We start from the raw sequence: 17845 nt of genomic DNA, 5'->3' as shown, positions 1-17845 counted from the left end.
AAAGATTTTATTTATTTATTTGACAGAGACACAGCGAGAGAGGGAACACACCAGGGGGAGTGGGAGGGGGAGAAGCAGACTCCCTGCTGAGCAGGGAGCCCAGTGCGGGGCTCGATCCCAGGACCCTGGGATCATGACCTGAGCCGAAGGCACACGCTTAACGACTGAGCCACACAGGCGCCCCAGACTTTCTACTTATTCTTAAACTGATTTTGGTAGACCTGCAATTAAGAGAATTTTAAATATTGGTGCTTCATTGAAGAATAATCAACAAACAATTGATAGAGTTATTGTTCTTATTAACCTTTTCTGCTTCATAATATCCTTTTGTGAATCTAATATAAATATCTCTCCTTAGAAAATGCTGATACGCACTAGAACACAGTCTTTTACAGTTTTGATGGGGTTCATGGACTTCTTTGGTTCTAACCATGAACCTTAGATGAAGAGACCCTACTCTGAAGAAATGCCGTATATAAGTTTTTACCTTTGAATTTAATGCCCTTGTTTCTAAATTTAGCCATGTTGGTGTATCCTATGACTGTAATAGTGGTTATTCATGTTTGTGTAAGTAAAACCTTTTGTTTAGATTGCAGGTGAGAAGAAGTCGGCTCAGTGGCGCACAGTGGAGGGTGCATTGAAGGAACGCAGAAAGGCAGTCGATGAGGCTGCTGATGCCCTTCTCAAAGCCAAGTAATTACTCATGGACTTTAACAAGTAATTAGGGCCTCCTGGTGGCTTTCTTTGGGCTGGGTTTTCTTTGTACCGTCGGTATAGAAAGAAGAGGCAGAGAAACCCTTCACCTTCACCTCCACTTGATCTCTATTGGTATCAGGACCACAGAGGTTTAAAAAGGAGAGAGGGAATAAAATATAATTAGGCCAAAGTAAATTTGGCAGAAACCTATATAAAGGATCTTGTATAAAAAGCCGTTTTTCTTTTAGGTGATGTATCTCAGTGGATTTACTGAGGTTCTTCAAGATTTTTCAGGGGTGGTTTAATCAGAATTTTGAGAGTATGTTTGAGAGTATGTCTTTTTGTCTTAGCTATTAAAGTACTTAGTACCTAGTCTAGTTTTATGCCACCCTGACCTTGATTCCTGGAATTTGGCTAAATCTAGGATCAAGCAAGCCAGGTATAAAATCAGCCTCTGATGATGGAAACCTGCATGTGACTAAAGGGTCTCATCAGCCTCTCGTTTTGGAATCACTGTCATTCAAAATTTTGGTGTCATTTTTAATAAAATATTCATAGAGAAAGAGAAGTCTTCTAGTTCAAGCCAGCATATCTTTTAGGAGATTTAGGACGTTATGCTCACATCACTAAACCTTGAGTCGGGGCTCTTGAGTTCTGTGTTTTGTGGTGGGTAGGCCACAGTTCATCCAATTTGTGAAACATTATGAATCATGAGGGCTCCTCGAGACCCAGCTATATTTGCTCAGTGAGCTCCTTGACTTCCTCCCTTGCTTCCGCCTTCATTAAGCTTGCTCTCAGCTGAAGGGGAATCAGCCTAATCCATACAAAAGCTGCCATTTATTGAGTGCGCTCAATGGGACAGGCACTGTGCCAGGTACTTCTCATTAATTACTTCTAATCCCCATACAAGGGTGAGCACCAAAGGAGAGGCTGATCTGGGAGTTGGATCCAGGTTTTCCTAGTTCTGAAGCCTGTGTATTTCCCTCTACACCATGCTCCTTCTCTGGTTCACGCTAGTAAATCTAGCTTCTGACCAAGCTGTTTTCAGTTGTTAGTAAGGAAAGCTTCTCTGCCTGTATTTATTGTGAAAAAACAGTAATTTTTTTCAAATTGTATTTTGTTCATAGACTCTTTTAACAATTGTTTGCTGTATTTACATCAAGCTCTTTGCTAAAGTTGATGAGGAATAATACTAAATCTTTGTTTTGCTTTATTGGTTTCCAGAGAAGAGCTAGAGAAGATGAAGAGTGTAATTGAAAATGCAAAGAAAGAAGAGGTTCCTGGGGCCAAATCTCATATAACTGCCGCAGAGGGGAAACTTCACAACATGATAGTTGATCTGGATAATGTGGTCCAAAAGGTGCGTTTCTTAGGTCTTTTACAGCATTAAAAAAATTTTGTTTTTAAAATATTTATTTGAGAAACAATGAAAGTGAGAGAGATCACACATGGAGAGGGAGAAGCAGACTCGCTGCAGAGCAGAGAGCCTGATGCGGGGCTCGATCCCAGGACCCCGAGATCATGACCTGAGCCAAAGGCAGACGCTTAACTGACTGAGCCACTCATTTTGAAATTTATAAATATAATCCTTTAATCAAAGGATTTGAAGAATTCAGGAAAGTAATAAGATTCCTTTCTTTCTCCCTTTTCCCCTGCAAAGAATAGAAGTTGCTACTAATTTTAAAAACTTACCTGGGCACAAAGTGGATAATCCATTATTGTAGATACTTTTTATAATAGGTAATATTTTTGGTCGTGGCTATTAAATGAAAATTTTAATTTTGTAGCATATCTTCTGACTGCACTAACGTAGTCTATATGGGTAGTTTCCTGTGACCAGAGAAAGAGGGACACGGGCATAGTAAGATGGTAAAGGGCTTGTTTGAATTACAAGGCTTATGTTCCTTTTTCTAAGCTTTAGCTTTCTCTGTATATATTATTTATATATTCCCAGCCAACATATAAATACATGAATATAATTTCTCTTTTTTTTGGATGGTGATGGTAATTTCTGTTCACTTTAACCGCATACCCCCTGTATTTGTTCAGGTCAAAGCAGCTCAGTCTGAGGCTAAGGTCGTATCTCAGTATCATGAGCTGGTGGTCCAAGCCCGGGATGACTTTAAACGAGAACTGGACAGTATTACCCCAGAAGTCTTGCCAGGGTGGAAAGGGATGAGTAAGTATTACTGAAGTGTTGGTACTTCACTGTTTTTGTGTTTTAACAGCTGTTCAGCTAAACTTGCTTTAACCCCATTCATCGAATCCAAACACCTCTGGTATGCATATCTCATTTGGTGACAGTACAATGTTTTCTACGTTTTATTTCAGTCATAGCCATGATAGGTGACAGTGCTCCCATGGTTTTAGTCATGGTGGACACAAGTTCCAGCCAGTGTTTGATTCCAGAACCAATGGTTCTATTTAGGTCTCTGCTACTCAGGAATAAAAAATTTAAAATCCAAGTAAGTGAGAGTGACATTATAACCTTAAATCTATTAGAATATTTTATATATATACATGTAAAATTATTCAAAGCCTTTGGTACTTAAAAAATATTTGTAATGAATTAAGGCACGCCTCAGGACTGCTCTGTGACAACATTATGGTTGAAAACGCCCTTGGTGCGAAGGAAATCATCTGTATGACTATCTACTTGCAAATAGCTCAGAATTCAGGGAACTTTGTTAACTTTGTTTCATACAGTGTAATTGCAGAGAATAGTCACATTTTCCTGAAGTGCTTTGAGAGTACTAACAGTCACATAAATTACCAGTCTTAACAAATTCAAAATACTCTTTAAATGCTATTGTCTGTTATAAGTTGAACGTCAGGTAGGAACTGAACTGGTGTTCTAGGCCTCTGTGGGCCTAGGTCAGAATGTATATACTACCTGATCCCACTGGTTAACTCCTAGGTATGTGCTTAAGAAGACACGGGTGCTCAAGGAGACTCATAAAAATATTCATAGCAGCCCTGTATTTGTAAGAGCAGAAAAATCAGAAACTGCTAAATGTGCCTCCCGTGTGGCAGTATAAATGAATGAACCAAAACTGTATCTCTCAAACATAAATTTTTTTTTTTTTTTAAGATTTTATTTATTTGACAGAGAGAGACACAGCAAGAGAGGGAACACAAGCAGGGGGAGTGGGAGAGGGAGAAGCAGGCCTCCTGTGGAGCAGGGAGCCCGATGCAGGGCTCGATCCCAGGACCCCGGGACCATGACCTGAGCCGAAGGCAGACGCTTAACGACTGAGCCACCCAGGCGCCCCTCAAACATAAATGTTAAGAAAAAAAGTTGCAGAAGAATACATAGAGTAGGATACCACTTACATGAAGCTTAAGAACATGCAAAACAAAACAATGTGTTGTTTTAGGATGCATATATATATATATATATAAAATCTAAAAAAAAAAGATAAACACTATATTTAGAGATATAGTGGTTACCACTGTGGGGGGAGGGAGGAGTAGCCTTTAGGGGGAGCCTAGGTGGTTGTTGCCAGGATGGGAAAATGAAGTGCAGGTTGTAGATTGTCATTATTTCCAGGGCACAGTTCTTTATTGCTATAGACTAGTATATATAGTCCTATTTATGTGCCTTGTTGAGACTGACATTATCTCATTTTCTTCATCTTGCCAATTTTTCCTGCAACGCTGGGACAGATTCCTGTTTTTTTGGTCTAATACCAGATTAAATAGTTGACTTCTAGAGCCATTTGGGGTGAAAAATACCTGTCTTTGAACTTTCTGAATTCAAGGGTCATGCCCATGATGTTAAGAAGCTCATGCTGAGAGGCAGGAGACTGGCTGTGGTTCCCCTTTCCTGTCACTGTGTCCTCAAGGTGGTGCTTGTGATAGAATATTGATTTCTTAAGTATTTGAAATGTTGGAGAGACCTGGTACTGAGAGTCCAGACTAGGACTTAGTGAAATACGCTAAGTAATTTCTAATGGGGGGCAGAGGTTTCTGTGTAAAAACTAAGTTGATTGCTTTATCAAAAATACAGATGAGCCCCTGGAAACCAAAGCTACTTTTAATATGAATGACTCTCTTACTTTGTAAAATGTTAGCATTTACCTTGATTTATATTGCCTATGTCCTTTTATCCTTTTACGTTTTAGGAAATAAACTCTATTGTTTTGCTTTCTAATATTAAAATATGCTTTTTCTACTACTGGTTTCTTGTTCCCCATTTCTTTTTGGATATTCCTATTTAATGATTAATAATTGAAATATGTATGTTGTTTTTTTCAAACTGTTCTTTTTCTTTGTAGGTATTTCTGACCTGGGTGAGTAATTTTGTGTGTTTTATTTTTTTTAATTTTTATTTATTTATTTATTTTATTTACTTATTTGAAGAGAGAGACACAGTGAGAGAGGGAACACAAGCAGGGGGAGTGGCAGAGGGAGAAGCAGGCTTCCCGCCGAGCGGGGAGCCCGATGCGGGGCTCGATCCCAGGACCCTGGGATCACGACCTGAGCCGAAGGCAGACGCTTAATGACTGAGCCACCCAGGCGCCCCTTGTGTGTTTTAAATTTAAAGGCTTTTGTGTCTTAAAATACTGAAGTCTTTTTATTTGCCTATGATTCTTATACTAAAGCATCTAAATAATTTATAACAGAATTACATTGCACGAGATAAATCTGATTTGGATGTTTTGGGCATCCATGTGCTCTCAGGAACAGTTGTTTCAGTGATCGGAAACCTGTAGATAGAGATATGTATATATTTTAAAGCTTTCATTTTGTAAAATTTCAAACATTGAAAAGTAGGAGGAAAACTATAATAAGCTCATTGATCCATCACCCAACGTCAGCAATTGTCAACACATGGCTAGTTTTTGTCACTTATTTCCCCAGTTTATATTGAATCAGATCCCAAATATCATATATCCTTTTCAGTTGTAAATAATTTCCATGTTTTTTAAAAAAACATTAATCACTGTATCATTATCACACTTAAAACAATAATTCCTTAATGTCATCACATGTCATTTTTTAGTGTTAAGTTATCCCCAATCATTTTATAGAAAGAGGTTTTTAGTTGTTTTATTTCAATCAGTATCCAAAGGAGCTACATGTCTTGAATTTGGCCAATAAGTCTCTTATCCCCACTTTGTTTTTTGCTTCTCAGTTCTTTAATTGTGGAATTGAGTCATTTATCATGTAGTATTTCCCACACTCTGCATTTTGCTGTTAAAGCTATAATTATTAACCTATAATAATGTGTCAGAATACTTTTGGAATGTGAGATCTGAAAACAAAACACATGCTTAAGCTTAAATCAGAATCTTCTGCCGTGTGTATTTTAAAAAACTTGACAAGTGATTCTAATGGACAGCTCTGGTTGCAGATCATTGTCCTGGGTAACACCATCTGTTTAAGAAAAGGTATAGAAACTCTTACTAGAGAAAAGTCAGAGAATCTGAATTTGAGATTTAACAGAAAAGAATATTAGGATGCCTTTTATGACTAATCACATTTATGCATGAATGAAAATATAGAAGTGTATATATGTAAATTGTCTTTAGAGGCAAAATTAGGGTGAATTATAAAATCTATTTATATTTAGTTCAGATTGGAAGTACTAATTTGGGTTCCTGGAAAAGAACTGATTATACACATGAAGGCCTACCTAAATTACTTCACTTGGGTTTGAACATGCCTTAGTTAGTTGGACACAGGCTATGAATTTCTGATGGAGAATCTAAATCCACTTCAAAGGGTTAGCTACCCTTTGCTTTCTTTACAGCTGTTAAAATTACTATCACTTGAAGCAAGTACCTTGTAGATGTATAATTTTCACTGGTGAAATCATTAACATTTTAATGTAATTTTCTGTTTAGCTGACAAGCTGTCTACTGATGATCTGAACTCCCTGATTGCTCATGCACATCGCCGCATTGACCAACTAAACAGAGAGCTAGCAGAACAGAAAGCCACAGAGAAGCAGCACATTGCACTAGCCTTGGAAAAACAAAAGCTAGAAGAAAAGCGGGCATTTGACTCTGCAGTGGCAAAAGCATTAGAACATCACAGAAGTGAGATACAGGCCGAACAGGACAGAAAGGTAGAGTAAATGAGAAATTTAATGTGAATCCACTTGAATAGCTGCTTCTAGAGATAATACCAATAGTCATTGACTTTAAAATATTAGATTTAAATCATGCCGACCCACCATTGAATGGAGCTTTGGCCCTTGTTCTAGTCAGAACTTCTAGGGAAGGATTGTTGTAGCAGAGTTCCTTTATGTTGAGCAGATGCAGAAGTGAAAGAATTAACAAGCCCTTGGTATCCAAGATTATCTACTTTATCTTTTCCCGGTGGAGCCTCTGTCCCCTAAAGCAGTGCTGAAAAAAATCTCTGTTGGATTCTGAGTGTCTTTTTCTCCGCCAGTGTTTTGGTTAAAAATGGATGAGATCACTCCTTTAATCTTCTGTCAGGGCACGTCATGTATTAAATAGGTGTCTCCGGGTTGATTTGTGCGCCTGAGTACTTATCCTCCCTTCGTGAGCACTCCCTCCTCTGTGAAGTTCTTTCTTCCCTGGTTGCCAGGACACCACACACTCCTGGCCTTTCTCCCACTTTGCTGGCCACTCATTTACCCCCTTCTTTGCTCAGCCTCCCAAATAGGAGCATGTACTGGCCTTGGTTCTGAAACCTTTTATCCATCTAAACTGTCTCCAAGTGCTCTTATCTAGACCTGTGACTTAGAAGGTTAAATCCTGTCCATGACGGGGACATTTATGTTGCTGGCTCTGGCCTCTGCCTTGCCTTCAGGTTCCTCCTGTCCAGCTGCTGACGTGGTGTTTCTAGCTGGCTTTTCAGTAGTTGTTTCAAACTCAGCTTGTCCAAAACAGATTTTTTGACTCTCCCCAACCTGTCTCCCAGCCGCTCAGCTTGTTTCTCTCTAAATCTTCCATTTACCCAGTTGCTCAAGCCAGAAATCATGCTTAGTTGTTCCTCTGTCAACTTTCACATCCATCCACTAACACATCCAGTTCTGCATCCGAAGTAAATCCCAAGTTTGTCCACTTTCTCCAAGTCCAGATTATCATAACAGGTTCCCTGCTTTCTTTTTTTTTTTTATCCTTTTTTTTGTTTTTTAAGATTTATTTATTTATAAGGTGGGTATAGAGTGCAAGCTTGGGGAGGGGAAGAGGGAGAGAGAGAATCCTCAAGCAGACTCCTTGCCGAGCACGGAGCCCAAGGTGGGGCTTGACCCCAGGACCCTAAGATCATGACCTGAGCCGAAACCAAGAGTTGGCTGCTCAACCAGCTGTGCCACCCAGGCGCCCCCAGGTTCCCTGTTTTCATACCCATCTTTCTATGTTTATTTACATGGCACTTGGTCCTCCTAAAACCCATTCTGATCAGACACTAGGCTGCTAAAAACCTTGCACTGATGGCCCACTGCATTTAATATAAAATCCAAATTCTTACCCCATACCTAAAAGGCCTCTTGATCTCATTCCTGTTTGCTGTGAGCCAGACTTCCCTTAATTCCCTTATTGCCTGTATTTGCCAGGTGCCCTGGTTTTTTGTTTGGTTTTGTACCTTCACTACTTATTCTGCCTTGGGGTGTTTGCTCTGCCTCGTACATTGTTACGCTTCTCTTTAAACCTTAGTTCTAAGCTTGGATGTCACCTCAGCAAGGCTTTTCCTGTTCTTTCAGTGCAGAGTCTCTATAACTTTCTCTCACAGTCTGAGATGTCCGATTTATTTATTTACTGTCCGATCCCTCCATTGAATTGTACATGGCATGAGAACAAAAAGTTAGTGTGCCTTGCGCCACCATTGCATCCAAACATATAGTAGGCACTGCCAGGCACAGGATTGGCACTTCATAAATACGTATGCATTGACTGAATGGGTTTATTCATTACTTGTGTTATTTCTGAGAGAAAGTAAGTTATGATATCCAGGTACTTAGTATTAAATAATTTGTAATATGACCCATGGCTAATTGTTAGGCAAGACGAGCTAGCCTTTTCATATTTTTGGTTAGATCTGGGCTGTGTTGTGAATTTAAATTCAGTTTCAGAGCAGTTTTCTTTGTTTAGAAGAAATTGTATAAAGTAACTGCCAGATATTTATTTTCTATTTCATAGTTCTTTACAATAGGCATTACTCCTAGATCACACAGATGGTTGTGGTAAAGCTGTGTTTGATCCCAAGTTGTAGTTCTTTTTTTCCAGGAGTTGGGATTTGTTAATTGTCATGGGAGTGTGTGATTCAGGAAACGATAGTGTTCGCCTTACATAAGATACAGCCCGGTGATAGGGGAGAAACCGAATTGGGGGCCAGAGAGACACCATTTGAAATCTGATTTTTGCCACAGCTGTGTGACATTGTTTTTGAGTCACCTTCCAACGTTCAGCTTTCTGATGGATGTGAGAGACGTTAGGAACGTATCTACGTGTGTGGCACATTAGAGCAGCTCAGGACACGGAAGCTGCTGTCATCCTTGCTACTAGTCTTTCTCTCTTTCTAAAAGCAAATGTGGAGAATTAAGAACTAATCATTCCTGTGGTTTCACAGGTAGAGGAAGTCAGAGATGCCATGGAGAATGAAATGAGAACCCAGCTTCGCCGACAGGCTGCTGCCCACACTGATCACTTACGCGATGTCCTTAGGGTACAAGAGCAGGAACTGAAATACGAATTTGAACAGGTGAGGACCTGTGCGCGAGTATCAGAGGCCCTTCGGCCTCCCTTCCCCCTTTAAACGAACAGTCTGTCCTTTCCTTTTCATGTGCTCTGTATGTCATTCCCTCTGAGGGTATGGAAGAGTGGGCACTTAGCCTCAGTGCGCTGGGGCCTTTGTATATATGTAACACTGAGGTCTTTTACAGAAAGATGTACCTATGTTGTTATTGATCATGTGTGTTTTGTATCTGTGTCCTAATTACTTGGAGCCTTCAAAGCTTTAGGAGGGAGGGTTGGTACAGGGGGTTTCAGAAATGCAGATGATACTTGACATGTGTAACTACTGCTTTATCTCCACAAACTCCTACGGACTATGTGGCCATGCTCAGATTTTTGTATCTGAGGAAACTTCCCAGAGAGATTAAGTTCGGAAATCACAGCAAGTCAGGGTATCTCTAATCGTAATTCGTTTCTATTCAGCAAGCCATTTATAATATATTAACTTATTTGTCTCACAAGAAGAGAATGAGGTTATCCACGTAAGGAGATCTTCCAGAAAATTGAAATTTATGCCAATGTGAAAAGGTATTTTACTTTAAATTTATTTGATGGGTATTTTTCTGAGAAAAAAATGGAATATATAAGCTCTTGAATCAGGGATATTGAATACAGTTTAATCTGCTGTGTTGGGGTGGCGGTACAGTTATTTTCTAAAGTTAGCATTTTCTCCTTTTTTAATAGTCTGCTTGCTTCTCCTCCTGGTCTGCTTCCTCTAATACTAGGTTCTGTCAGTAAACTTGTAGAAAATCACATACATCAGCTATGAGTTTGAGGAAATTTTTGAGACCTTCCACATCATGGAGGAGTTTCATGACAAATGTTTGGAGATTTTAAAGGCCCTCTTTGCTTGTGAGACGGCAGTTGCTGGAAGACCGTAGTGTCCCAAAGATGCCACGCACTGAAGTAGCACCACTCTTCTCTGGACACTGTTTATGTTTTATTCCAGGACCTGTCTGAGAAACTGGCTGAACAAGAGTTGGAGTTCCGTCGGCTCAGTCAAGAGCAAGTTGACAACTTTACCCTGGATATAAACACTGCCTATGCCAGACTGAGAGGAATCGAACAGGCTGTTCAGAGTGAGCGCATGGGCCTCTTATAATTTTATTCAGTCCAGCTTTTTAAGGTTAATTTCTTGGAAGGAGGACAATGGGATACATGCATCAGCATTAGGTCATAAAGATGCTGAAGTCATGCTATTAAATTTTATTTACTTCTGAGAAAATTGGCCCAGATTTGATAAGTTTGGAACGTAGAGAGTTTGTGAGAGGAAATTAAAAAGAATCTAAAAATTAAATACTTGACGTTTTACTCGGTGTGTGATGGACTGGAGATCACCATTAATGAGGCAGGTAACCCAACACACTTTGGTTATGTCTCATGTGTCCTGAGAGGAGCAAAAGGCCAGTGTATCCCCATGCTCGCCCTCCAGCTTTTGCCGACCTGTCTGCAGTCCTGGTTTGGAAGTGGTGGTTTGTTGGTTCTGCCCACCAGATGGACAGAAGTTATTCTGAGGCTTCCGTGTGCCACACTGAAGGGGAAATGTCCTGACAGTAAGGATGTTGATAAAATGAGGTTTTTTGGGGGGGTGTTCCAGAGCCTCTTTGTCAGATAAGTATAAAAATAAACTACTCATAAAATTCCAAGATCCAGTATTCCATTAAGTTTACTTGAAGTGTGCCATTCCTTTGCAGGAAGTTTCTGATGGCGTCAACAGAAGTCTTAGCCTAATTTAAATATGTTTCTTTCTCAAATATTCTAAAATAAATACCTCTGAATTAGATACCATGTGTTGTCCTAGATGTCACAGAAAGAGGGAAAAGAGACTCAGTTGTGCTTGTGCACATACATCCTTCTGGTTTTCTTCATGGTTTTACTAAAAACAAGTCATCGGGGCACCTGGGTGGCTCAGTCAGTGGAGTGTCCAGCTCTTGATTTCAGCTCAGGTAATGATCTCACGGTCACAAGATCAAGCCCTGCGTTGGGCTCCGCACTGGGCGTGGAGCCTGCCCAGGATTCCGTCCCTCTGCCCCTGCCCCTCCCCTGCTCTCTCTTTAAAAAAAAAAGGGGGGGGGTGCTCATCCTTAGGCTTGCCATGGTTGCCTCATGAAGAGGCCGGCTTCCTCAGAAAGAACACCCCAGAAATGGTGATAGATGAGGTTGGAGGCGGCTCTCTCTGGTCCCGTCGTTCACATGTGTGGCTTTAGCCTGTTGAGGGTGCAGGGTGCATCAGATGTCTGGAGGTATGGAGAAGGACATGTAGTCAGATGGAGAGAAAAATGTTTTTCTTTGCCTTTCTTTTTCCTGCTAGGTCATGCAGTGGCTGAAGAGGAGGCGCGAAAAGCCCACCAGCTCTGGCTGTCGGTGGAGGCACTCAAGTACAGCATGAAGACTGCATCCGCAGAGCTGCCCACTGTCCCACTGGGTAGTGCGGTCGAGGCCATCCGAGTCAGCTGTGCCGATAGTGAATTTGCCCAGGCTCTAACCGCAGCTATTCCTCCCGAGTCCCTGACCCGTGGGGTGTACAGTGAAGAGACCCTTAGAGCCCGTTTCTATGCTGTTCAAAAACTGGCCCGAAGGGTAGCAATGATTGATGAAACCAGAAACAGCTTATACCAATACTTCCTCTCCTACCTGCAGTCCTTGCTCTTGTTCCCACCTCAGCAACTGAAGCCACCTGCGGAGCTCAGCCCTGAGGATATAAACACTTTTAAATTACTGTCCTATGCCTCCTATTGCATTGAGCATGGTGATCTGGAGCTGGCAGCAAAGTTTGTCAATCAGCTGACAGGGGAGTCCAGACGAGTGGCACAGGACTGGCTGAAGGAAGCCCGAATGACCCTAGAAACTAAACAGATAGTGGAGATCCTGACCGCGTATGCCAGCGCCGTAGGAATAGGGACCACTCAAGTGCAGCAAGAGTAAGGTCTAGGAAGAGTTTTGTAATGTATTTAATGTGAAAGGGAATCAGCAGTGATACATGAAGGGTTTGCAACAGGGTCCCAGAATTGTCTAGAAAGGAGCAGGTTACAAGTACTGTTCTAAATGTTAACACCTGTTGCATCTGTATTTCCACTTGCTATCATGTCAGTGAACTCCAGGAGAATTTTCTTTGCAACTTGTGTAACATTTTCTGTTTTTCAGGTTTTACTGATCAGGCTTGTGAGCCAGTCAAAATAATGTTTGTGATCCCTATGACTATTGATTTTGCCCTTGGAGCAAACTGAATAAAACAAAAAGATGAAAAACTGAGTAGCTTATCCCTTTTCAGAAAGTACTATTTCTAGTTTGTTGTATGCGTAGACAATTTCCTTGAGAAGTGGCAACAGCAGAGGTAGGAAATCCTGGGCACTGAGTTTCCAGGTCATGAATTGGGTTCCAGAAGTGCAAGGTCTGTTTTTGGCTTTGAAGGTTCTGGTGAACTGATTCCTACCGGTCAGACTCAAGAGTGATGTACAAGGCGTAATTGCCAAAATATTTATAATGGGAGATACAGCATTTCTAGTGATTAAAGGGCACTAGAAATAATAGTATCTTTCTGAAACTTTTAAAATTGCCACCACAGGAAAAATTTATATTTTATATTGGGACCCAATATATACACACACCTGTGTGCATACTTAAAAGTTTTTTCAAACCACTGCTAGCCCCTTTCTACTTGTGATGTACTGTTTTCTGGTCTGTTTCATTTAAAAAAAAAAAAAATTTTTCTTTACCCAGAATTTAATTAAACAGCCCTCAAAACAGGTCACAGGTCTCAGTTCTGAAACACTGGTAATTGACCTTGCTCCTTTCTGGTACTTGGACTGAATCTCTTCATTGAAGTGGGGGTAGTGAGCCTGGAAACTTCATGGGATTGAATAATTTTGTGGTATATTTAAACTGGATTGCCATAAAACCCAGAGAACTTTTTTAGTTCACGTCTCTGAAGGTTAGGACAATTGCGATATTGGGTGAACATTAACAAATTCCTTCCTTTGATTTTTTTTTTTCTTATTCCATGAAAATACTGTCAAATTTGTTTTCAGAATTTTAATTTTTTGTTGGGGTTTATGGGTTCACAAAGAGACTGAGGAGGCACTTTTATTTGAGCAAAGTATCTGCCAATCCTGGGAGAGAGAGGAATTCTGTTTTATATTTATGTGGGTGTGTGCCAGACCCTGAATTTGGATTGTTACATTAAGTTTGCATGGCACTTACCCTTTGATTTGGGGATCTTTTGGTCCTGTTTTGGCCTTGGTTGATAATGCTCATATTCCTTATGTTTCTCCTGAGTAGATTCTTAAATCAACAAAATACACATAAGTGTCTCTGATGGAACACATGCTTTGTGTAATGTCCTTAATTTCTGCAGTGAGAGTGTGCTATTTTTACCAGAAGAAAATGAGACTATTCTAAATTCAGCCTTCCCCTTGGGAATGGTATGGAATTGCAAAATACATTAACTCACAAAGCTACTTACCTGTTTGTCGTGGTAAAGGTGCTTGTAATTTGTTTTACTTATGCAGCATGGGAAATATTACCAATTATAAGGAAATCTAAATTTCTCTAGGAGCTGGAAAATAAGTCTGATCAGATGTGATTATCTGAGCTCATAAGAGGCAAGCAATACTGAATGGTTTATTTTAGCTCAGTAAATCAAAATAATGAAGACCACTGGCCTTGAAGTGTTGGTAGTTCCATTAACCAACCTCCTTACCACTGTTGCCTATTAGAAAATGGGATGATACTGGAAAGGGACGCTTGGCCAGGCCTTGATTCTCTCTCCTCAGGCCTAGTAAGACTCCCATCTTCCTGAGAGGTCACTCAGCACCCCTTCAAGTGAAAAGGGCCTTTACTTGGGTTCAGTTGTCCTTGAAGGCAAGGTGGAACCCTTTAAAGGGGCAAGTTTGGGGGAAGATGGCTATAACCTTGGACAGTTAGAGCCTGGCAGCTTCACTTTACTTCAGCTGTAGGTCCTAAGTTACAGCTCTGCCACTTCTGACTTGATCGTGTGAAGCAAATCATTATTCGTCTTGCTTTCATTGTCTCAATCTATCTGAGCCTTAAACGGGTTACCTTACTGCCTCCCTGGAGTGCTGTAGGAAGTGTTCCTCAATATTTTAAACTCATGCCTCTGGATATAACATTAAAACTCTGATCTTTGCTTTAATGTTTCAAAAATCAATAATGTAACTAAAATGCAGTTTTAGACAGTCTTTTTAAAGGCACAAAGTCTTTCTGTTCCTTAGTATTAACTTAAATCCTCTGCTCTTTCTTAACAGGTTCTGGATAAAAGTCTCCAAGTCCCAGATGAGTTGTCCCACCAGTTTTAAAGTAACTTGCTTGAACTCAGTGCAGAAGAACAGCTAATTTAACATAAATGGGAAATAAAAAGGATTCAGTATCAGGCAAATCACTCTTCATCAGGTCCAGTGGTCACCATTACCCCAAAGCAAAGCTGAACAACCCCCCCACCCCCCGTCGGTTTCCTTCCCCCTGAAGCATTCAGGGATCCTGAGGTCACCAGGAGAGTATAAAGAAAGGATGAGGGTGGAAGAGCAAGAGGGTAACTGGCCACTCTGCCCTTTTCCAAAACATGGGGAGGTCATGTGGTTTCACTGGCTTCTTAGTTCACACTAGCTGTAGGGACACTGCCCTGGGGTTTTCAGGAGGGGGGGTTTTAGAGGGATTAAGAGGCAAGAGTCAGCAGAGGTGCCATTGTTGTAGGAGCAAATTCCGCTGGTATTGGTGGCAACGTTTAGGTTTCCCCAGGAATAAATTCTCATAACCTTTATACTCTTGGACATTCTTAGTTTTCAAGAGTCTGAAATCCTGCGGAGCTCTGTAAACTATTCTTGGGCTTGATCTCCAGTCCTGAATTCTCTCAGTCCATGGCTGTGCGGATTGGATGGATAGCGTTTTGACAGGTTAGGCTCCTTCCTGGGCCAGGCTGGATGTTCCTTCCCTGTCCAGACCCTATGTATCTTACATTTCCGTCATTCCGTTAGCACATTGCCTTTTATTAACCAAATCAAATACTTGTCTCTGGTAAATCACCACTCTGCTCTAAAGATCTGATCTAAATGACTCCATAAACTTGCCCTGACCAGCCTTGCTCCAGTGACCGCTGTCTCCGAGCATGTCCTATTTCAGTTTTTATTTTTTTATAAAGATTTTATGTATTTGACAGAGACACAGCAAGAGAGGGAACACAAGCAGGGGGAGTGGGAGAGGGAGAAGCAGGCTTCCCGCGGAGCAGGGAGCCCGATGCGGGGCTCGATCCCAGGATCCCGGGATCATGACCCGAGCCGAAGGCACACCCAAATGGACTGAGCCACTCAGGCGCCCCTATTTCAGTGTTTCTAAACTTTGTTACCAGTGGAAAATAATTTATGTCATGACCAGATACACTTAATACATGTGTATCTATATGCATATGTCTATTGCACTGTAAAATGTATCACAGCTTTATTGCATGTGATGTATTTTGATTTTCTAATCCATTTCAGTATTCTAATCGTCACCCCCAAAATTTTGTCTTAAATCCTACAGTTTAAAGACAAACATCAGACAGTACATTTTATTGCTAGAGTCCTCAAATGTTCTTATGAACCTCGAATCTATTAGTTCCTAATTTCCACACACTGGTGATCTGAGGCATATTGAACAAGTTTATTCACATGTAGCAGGCCTACTCCCTTGACCCTTCCCATTCCATGGGTTCCAACCCCACAGTTTATTCCTCTGATGCTCTGGTTTCTCCTGTTCCTTTTTGGTAAGTTACTAAAAAATAGTTAAACTACCCTCATTTCCCAATTTCCAAAAGGCTGTTTTTGGATTATTTTAACATGGTTGCTTTATATGCCATTAATGCTCCAGAGCTTTTCAAAACTTGATTCTGGTCCTAACTGGTTCGATTTAGAACTCAAATCTTTCTTTTCATACCATTTTGTTTAAAATACTGAACTGATTTTAGATTGTAAATGTAATATATATTTCCTATATAAACATCTGTGAAATGTTAAGACCTATTAAGAATGGTCTTAAAAATGAGTTCTCGTACATGACCGAGAAGCCACTCATTTTAGTAAATGCCTTTTAGGCATGCAGTACTTGAGTTATATTAGAGACCGTTGTGAGGAAGAAGACAGCAAATTGAGGGGAGAGCCAGGGACCAAAAGCAAAAACTGATAGGTGTAAAGAAACAGAACATCTTTTACTATTGGAGGCTAATATTTCATTAGTCCGTGAATAAACATGTAGCAGTGAGAGAATAGAGGGGCACCTGGCTGGTTCAGTTGGTAGAGCATGCAACTCGATCTCCGGGTTGTTAAAAGTTCGAACCCCACGTTGGGTGTAGAGATTAAAAGTAAAATCTTTGGGCGCCTTGGTGGCTCAGTTGGTTAAGCTGCCTTTTCGGCTCAGGTCATGATCCTGGAGTCCTGGGATCAAGTCCCGCATCGAACTCCCTGCTTTGCAGGGAGTCTGCTTCTCCCTCTGACCCTACCCCCTCTTGAGCTCGTTCTTGAGAGAATGGAGACCAGTCCTATAGGGTTAATTTTCTGAAACTTTGAAGCAGTTATTTGCCTAGACTGGGTATTTGCAGTAACTACAGCAGTTAAAACAACTGAACTACATTGAAATCCATTATAAATTTTCATGACATCAGCCCAGATGGGACTTTGTCCTATCAGCTCTGTAGCTACCAAGCACTAAGGTGAGGGTTCAGTTGGGGCCTGACAAGGAGAGAAGTATACCACATTTATAAGGATTGCAGTGAGTACTTGGCCAAGAAGAGAGCAGGCATCTGTAGGAAAGATGGGAAGGAGCAGAGTGAACAGAAACTTCCAGGAAGCCAGGTTCTCCCTGGAAGTTGTAAACCAAGATCAAAGGCTAATCAGCCTTAACTGTCCTTTTGTTCATTTGCTTCGTTCTGTCAGGGAATAATGCACGTGAATGCTTAATAGCTCATTACTGTCATTTCCCTGCCCCCTTTGTCCTTTATTTAGAAGTCTTAAACCGGCAATCTAGGAGAAAACATGAACCAATACTTAGGGTTCTGAGGATATACGGCTGGGTCCAGGTCTAGAGAGAGGACAGAAAGAACCGAAACAAATACATGTAACAGACAAGGGTACGAAACAGTAGCCCATCAGTGGCAGCTCTGGTAAGGTAAGGATGAAGCTGTTCATCTGGGAGGAACTCATGGGGCCCCCTCAGACTATCCGGGGCCAGGAATGAGCAAAGCAGCCTGCGGAAGCCCTGGTGAAGGGCAAGAATGCTCCTGTAAACTGTGCAGGTTCCTGCTCACTTCCAGTACTGAGGTTTCACAGTGGTAAGAGAACTGCCAGTAATAGTAGTAGACGTTCTTGACTGGCAGTCCTCACTTTATTTTGTTATATTTTCAAAGATTTTATTTATGTGACAGCACAAGCGAGCGCACAGGCGGGAGCAGCAGC

At 41.0% G+C, this 17845-nt stretch overlaps 1 protein-coding gene across 4 annotated transcripts in view; it reads left to right on the top strand.

The window, feature by feature from the left end:
- Positions 1 to 12656, top strand: part of IMMT (inner membrane mitochondrial protein) — a 40053-nt gene extending 27397 nt beyond the window's left edge. For 2 of the 4 annotated variants that reach the window (XR_014138207.1, XR_014138208.1), the window contains exons 8-12: positions 590 to 693; positions 1921 to 2056; positions 2746 to 2890; positions 6546 to 6769; positions 9241 to 9351. Coding sequence is in view for 2 of the 4 variants with exons in the window: in XM_031032970.2 (XP_030888830.1) it covers positions 590 to 693; positions 1921 to 2056; positions 2746 to 2875; positions 4974 to 4988; positions 6546 to 6769; positions 9241 to 9372; positions 10354 to 10483; positions 11716 to 12329 (1485 nt within the window). In the remaining 2 variants the exon portion in view is untranslated. Of the gene's footprint in view, positions 1 to 589; positions 718 to 1920; positions 2057 to 2745; positions 2891 to 4973; positions 4989 to 6545; positions 6770 to 9240; positions 9373 to 10353; positions 10484 to 11715 lie in introns of those variants that run through there. The other 2 variants (XM_031032970.2, XM_081796742.1) reach the window with 2 other exon arrangements.
- The last annotated feature ends 5189 nt before the right edge of the window (positions 12657 to 17845 follow it).

Source organism: Leptonychotes weddellii, chromosome 10 (assembly GCF_054177405.1).
Source record: "Leptonychotes weddellii isolate Sample4059 chromosome 10, ASM5417740v2, whole genome shotgun sequence".
Classification (NCBI taxonomy): Eukaryota; Metazoa; Chordata; class Mammalia; order Carnivora; family Phocidae; genus Leptonychotes; species Leptonychotes weddellii.
Note: the sequence above shows the minus strand (reverse complement) of the source record. Positions and strands in the feature narration are given on the sequence as shown.